Source organism: Chlamydotis macqueenii, chromosome 19 (genome assembly GCF_036417535.1).
Source record: "Chlamydotis macqueenii isolate bChlMac1 chromosome 19, bChlMac1.mat, whole genome shotgun sequence".
Taxonomy (NCBI): domain Eukaryota; kingdom Metazoa; phylum Chordata; class Aves; order Otidiformes; family Otididae; genus Chlamydotis; species Chlamydotis macqueenii.
This window is the reverse complement of record NC_141574.1, coordinates 2,853,224-2,858,719: the sequence shown is the minus strand read 5'-3', so window position 1 is coordinate 2,858,719 and position 5,496 is coordinate 2,853,224. Positions and strand designations below refer to the sequence as shown.

General features: G+C 52.3%; 2 protein-coding genes across 3 annotated transcripts; both read left to right on the top strand.

Moving 5' to 3' along the window:
• Positions 1–1,259: 1,259 nt before the first annotated feature.
• LOC104484020 (lysophosphatidic acid receptor 1-B-like) lies at positions 1,260–2,390 on the top strand. The gene has a single exon (XM_010125972.2). It carries the CDS (start codon positions 1,422–1,424, stop codon positions 2,388–2,390), a length of 969 nt encoding a protein of 322 aa, XP_010124274.2. The 5' UTR covers positions 1,260–1,421.
• A 1,658-nt stretch (positions 2,391–4,048) lies between these two features.
• ZNHIT3 (zinc finger HIT-type containing 3) lies at positions 4,049–5,448 on the top strand. Of its 2 annotated transcripts, XM_086762888.1 has the most exons (5): positions 4,049–4,142; positions 4,296–4,327; positions 4,399–4,491; positions 4,571–4,651; positions 4,931–5,448. In XM_086762888.1, exons 1-5 carry the CDS (start codon positions 4,063–4,065, stop codon positions 5,119–5,121), a joined length of 477 nt encoding a protein of 158 aa, XP_086619014.1. In that variant the 5' UTR covers positions 4,049–4,062; the 3' UTR covers positions 5,122–5,448. The 2 variants fall into 2 exon arrangements, with proteins under 2 accessions (XP_086619014.1, XP_086619015.1); XM_086762889.1 differs by lacking the exon at positions 4,571–4,651.
• Positions 5,449–5,496: the final 48 nt, after the last annotated feature.

Below are 5,496 nucleotides of genomic sequence, written 5' to 3'. Positions count from 1 at the left end.
TGCGGTGCCCGCAGAACTGCTCTGTGCTGGAAACCCAGCACTGCCCAGCGCCCGCTGGCTGCTTGTTCCAGCAGTGCCCTCTGCTGCCTGCTGCCTCTGGGTCCGACCTCCAAAGAGCTTTTTCCCCCCAAGCCTTGGGTGTTTTAAATCGATTTCTCAAAAATCATTTACCTTTAAGAAGACAGAGAAATAAAAGATCTAATGGCATTAGGCTGCTTTATTAATGTTACCCATTAACTATAAATGAGGAAACACAAACTGTCTGGCAGCAAAGGTCTGAGTACAGATGTCTGTCATTTTCTAGCTGCATTCTCAGCCGCAAATTAAGGTGGACAAAATGGTATTTTCAGAAGTGCTTAGGCATCTTAAGACTCCAATACAATTAACCTGCTACAGGGTTAAGCCATTCTCCTGCGTTTCCTTGTTTGAAAATTAAGTTAATTCAACAATTTATTAAATGCATCTGGGTTGTTTCAGCTTGTAAATCATCAGTACCTCTGATTTGCACAAGAGAAAGAAAGGCCACACAATTTCAGCTGTATTCTGACAGCCTCTGAGCACTCCAGTACTGAGTGCAGAGATATTTCTGTGGGCACAAGCACAAGAGCATCTGTGGAGACAAAGACCTTTCGGGTCCCTTTTGAAGTGCTGCACTTCATCGTACAGCTTTGCTTACAAGTCTGGGGTTTGTTCTGTAGCTGTGCTCTTACTGTGCTTAGAAAAACAGCCACGGTGGCTACATCACTTTGTAACTGTAAGCAAGAGGCAGTGAACAACCAGGTTCTGCTGTCTCTTGCTCAACCTTGAGCACTTTCGAAGTTTTGTGGCGTCACTGGAGTTGATCTGAAATCGGGGTTTATGTCTTTCACTGTACCGGGGTCCAGGTTAGTGGCACAACAGTGATGTTCTTCTTTGAGTCCCATCAGCCACATACTTCCCCCTCCCAAACCAACAAAATGACTGCTCTCCTTTTTCTGACTCTCTAATCCTTTATCTGAATAATCTATTTGTGAGTTAAACCCGAATTCACATTAATTCCATTTTAGAATATCCTGAAAGCCTTTTAAACTACTGACGCGATCATTCATCCTCGCAAGAACTGGTCAGATTTCGGTCTTGATGAAGGTTGCTTTAAGCAGATCACCTGTAGTGTAGTAAATACATTTTCCACTTTTGGCTAGCCTAGCAACTTAAAGGTAATTGGCTATGCTCTCAGTTAGTAACCCAAATATTTAAAAACAGGAGTGGTTAAAGTTTAATCCACTGTCATGATGATGATGTGGTTAATAGAGGCGGCGTGTCAGGCTTCACTCTTCGCCTGGAGAACAAGCTGGCAGTAACACTCATGCAGGATGGTCTCTTACGGAATATGGGATGCGTAAGGCAGGCCTTGTTAACGGCTGAAAGCAGGATTTTCCACCATGACCAGATACCCAAATTGCTCTGCTAACCACACTAAAATTTGGAATCATTATTTAGTACTTGCACTGGGCATCCCTCAACTGACCATTAACATAGCATCTATGATCTTCAACTGCATAGTCATCTTCACCAGAATGGCGACAAAGGACCTGCACAAGCCTATCTCTATACTCTTCTGCAATTTGGCTTTTTCTGACCTCTTCACCAGCTTTTCCGGCTTTTGGATTTCGATGCTGTTCATCACCAATCCTGACATTACAATCTTCGGATCCAAGGATATGCTTGCACCTTATGCCTTATATACTACGTCTATTTTATCCACCATCTATAACTTGGTAAGCATTGGAATTGAACGCTATCTGGCTGTGGCTGAAAGCATGAGGACAAGATTCCGGGTTGCTAGAAACCATTCCGTAGCTGTAGTTGTAATTAACTGGGTCCTGGCTTTCTTTTTGGGCTGCTTGCCATTGATGGGATGGAACTGCTTGCGTATGGAAAGAAATCTCTCTGTCCTCTACAGTCCGTTCTGCGTCGACTACCTCATCTTCATCGCCATTCCCAATGTTGTGGTGGCTTTTTTTATACCTCTGTTCACTTACCTTAGAATCATTATCATCTTGAGGAAAAGAAAGCTGAGAATGAAAGCGTGTGGACAGGCCACCGGCACCTACAAATCAGCTGAAATCCAGGTTGCCAGAACCAGTATTTTTATTTGGCTCCTGGCGCTGATCTCCTACGCTCCCTTTTTCGCAGGAGTCATATTCGACGCAACCAACCATCAGTGCCACACTGATCTCTACCCAGGCGTCTACATCTTTCGAAACTGCACGGCTATGCTGATAACCATCAACTGTTTGGGAAACCCCGTAATATACACGCTGAAAGCCAAAACGCTGGGGGCTAAACTCAAGGCTCTGAAATGCCTCTCCACCAACCGCGTCCGAGCCTGCACCATCGCCAACATCTAGCCAGGCCAGCCCTCGCTCCAGGGCTGCTGACGTGCACGACCTAACCGCCGTGACCAGGGAGGGATGGCAATCACAGCCGCATTCCCTCCGGCACCCGCGGCGGTTCAGCACCCGGCCAGGGGACAGCTCCGGGGCGCGGAAACCAGCGCGGGGTGCGGAAACCTGCGCGGGGTGGGGGCGGGGGGAGCTGGAGCTTGGTGCCTTCTCTCAGCAGCTTTGGCAGCCTTGGGTAGCGGGGGACCGGGGCGCAGCGGTTCGCAGCTTTCCTTGGCGAAGCGGCCCGGTGTGCGTGCCTGCGTCCAGGCTCCGTGCGGGAAGAGGAGCGCGAGCTGTTCTGCTCGGAGGTTAAAAATGAATCCATTAGCTGTGTTTACTTTGTGTTTGGAAATAGGCTTCTGCCGTGCTTGCTTCGCTGCTGGGATTCACATCGGTTTTGTATTCTTTGTTGGGTTTGGAAGGCAGCTAAACGCCTAGAAAAATTTCAGCGGCATGGGGGAAATGTAATTTTACTTTCTCATTTACAGTCAGCCAAATTGTATCTTTGAATGTTGGATTAATCTCTTTATTAGTGGGGCACTCGGCACTGCTTTACTGTTGTAACTTTAACTGCAGCACGTAGCCGAACCGCATGGCTTCTGTGAGACATCTGTGACACTTCTTGTGTTTCTGCTTATAAAGAGAGGCACGCTTGAGTCTGTGGCTTTTGAAATTTGCACTGCTTTAGGAGAAAACCTCACTTTAATTCTTTGGTATCGGAACGGCAATGACGTTTCCTGTACGAAACAAAACAGAATAGAAATGTCCGGGGCAGGTATTTTGTCAAAGGAAAAAGCCTTACACCCCCCTCTCCCACCAGGAACTTTGCTGCTGAACGGTGAATCTCCCAGATCCCGATAGAAATGAATGCTTGCTCTCATTGTACAGAGAGATTGTCTAGAAGAATCTCAGTGCTTAAATTTCTTCTCTCTTGCACCGTTACCAGTCGAGAAGCCTTGACCAAATCGATCCCAGTGCCATCAGCTCGTCCTTCTGGTGTTGAAGGACGCTCGAGTTTTGCTCAGTGGTACCACGCCGATGCGATAATCCCTGCTCTGGTCACGTTCTCACGCTCGCGAAACACACACGCACACGCAGTGCAACCAGAACCAGCCCTTCCAGTACAGGCTGGAGTTTTCAGGGGCTTCTTTCCAGTTTGTTGCTTTGTCCTCATTGTTTGGGCATTTCCAAAGGCTGGAGTGGGCCAGGATCAAACCCCATCAGTCTGCTCCCGTGTGGGGCTGAGGAAAGAGTGCGTTCTGTGTAAGAAATGGGCTCACCCACCAATGTGACGAACGGGTGAGTGCCATTGCGTTACCAAATCGCTGTACCCTTATCGCCGCACAACCGCGCTTCTGCGCCGCTTTACACCGAGGGACGCCGGGAGAGCGCCTTTGGTCTGACCCGACATCCAGACGTTTAAGGGAATGGGTGGCACTAAGCGACGCATAATTAAAATGAACCGTTTGAGTGGATAATGTGGCGCAGGGAAGGTAAACCCGGCTCCGTTCGCCCTTCCCAACGCTGCCGCTCTGTGCGCCTTGGTCAGCCTGGGCCCCGCTCGGCGATGGACTAACGAGCCTGGGTGGAGGCGCTCGGCGCTCCGCCTGCCGGAAGTGACGCAGCGGTGGGCGCCATGCGGGCTCCGCGGGCGTGCGGTGTTTGCGGGGCGGCCGGGGCGGCCAAGTACCGGTGTCCGCGCTGCGCCGCCGCATAGTGAGGGCCGGGCCGGGCCGGGCCGGGGGGCGGCGGGGGGACGGGGGCTGGGGGGCACCGGGGGCGGCGCGGCGCGGCCTTGTCCCGGTGAGGGGTTGGGGGCGGCCGGCGGGGGGCCGCCTCCCGCCCCTAACGGCGGCTCTCGCCCCGCAGCTGCTCCGTGCCGTGCTGCAGGACGCACAGGGGTGAGTGGGCGCGGGACGGGGCCGGGGAGGGGGCCGCGCCGCGCCGCTGCTAACGCCGTCCCCACCCGCAGAGCGATGCACGCCGGAGCCGGAGGAGGAGCGGGAGCGGTCGGCGGCCGCACAGGCCTGCCCCGGGGGACCGCCCCGCGCCGGGCAGCGCGCAGGTAGGGGGGACGGGACGGGCGGGCTGGGCGGGCGCGGGGCGCCTCGGCCCCCCGGCAGCTCCGCTGTCCTCGCCCGCAGCCAGCCCCCGGTCGGTGGAGGACATCCTGACGGCAGATGACGAGCAGGACCGCGTCCCGCCGCAGCGGCTCAAGCTCCTGGGTAACGCGGGGAGGTCGGGAGTCGGGCGGGTGCGCAGGTGGCGGCGGGCCCTCAGCAAGGCAGAGGCGCCATTCCCGTGAGCTCGTCGTGGGGCTCTGCGGTTTATCCCAGCTGTGCACCTCATTGCGGGGCCTGAGAGATTTACGTGTCACACACCTGGCCTTTCACCATGTCTCTTTGGAAATGTGTTTGCAAAAAGGCGCTCTCGGCCACATTTGTAACTGTCGAGATTCGTACTGTTTAGCTTTTTCTTTCTTTTTTCGTTTTTTTTTTTCAAAGGGGAATCGGAAGAACTGAGAGGCTTGCTGCTGAATCCACATCTCAGGCAGCTACTGCTGACAGTCGATCAAGCAGAAGACAAGAGCTCTCTCATGAAAAAGTACATGCAGGAGCCATTATTTGTTGAGTTTGCAGACTGCTGTTTGAGAATTGTTGAACCTCCAGAGAAGGAGAACATTCTTCCTGAGTGAGCTCCTCTGGGAACATTTTCTTTTCCTTGCGATATTTTTTCCCTCTGACAGAAGAGATCCGACTGCACCCTGTGCTGCTGCGGTGCACCAACCTGCGTGTTTCCCCAGGGTTTGCTCACACTGTGCTCATGGATGTCAGTGCTCTGATTTTCCGTTTAGAGTCGGTAAATGGTGACGTATGCTGGACGCATTTCGAGATACTGGGAATTAAAACTGATGTTCTGTGGACTTGCTTTCTGTTGGTACGGAAGTCTGCTGATGGTGGGAAACGTTGCTTCCCAGTAACAGTGAATACTAAATATATTTGCGTTTATTTTAATCCACAAACTAGTCTGAAATGTTTTTTGTTAACGGAACCGCGTTGCGGCTGGTCAG

Excerpts from the sequence above, each read along its gene's own strand:
- LOC104484020 (XM_010125972.2), top strand. The coding sequence starts at position 1,422 with ATGACCAGATACCCAAATTGCTCTGCTAACCACACTAAAATTTGGAAT.
- ZNHIT3 (XM_086762888.1), top strand. The coding sequence starts at position 4,063 with ATGCGGGCTCCGCGGGCGTGCGGTGTTTGCGGGGCGGCCGGGGCGGCC. Across the intron at positions 4,328-4,398 it reads GTGCTGCAGGACGCACAGGG|AGCGATGCACGCCGGAGCCG; the intron begins GTGAGTGGGCGC and ends CCCCACCCGCAG. Across the intron at positions 4,492-4,570 it reads CCGCGCCGGGCAGCGCGCAG|CCAGCCCCCGGTCGGTGGAG; the intron begins GTAGGGGGGACG and ends CCTCGCCCGCAG.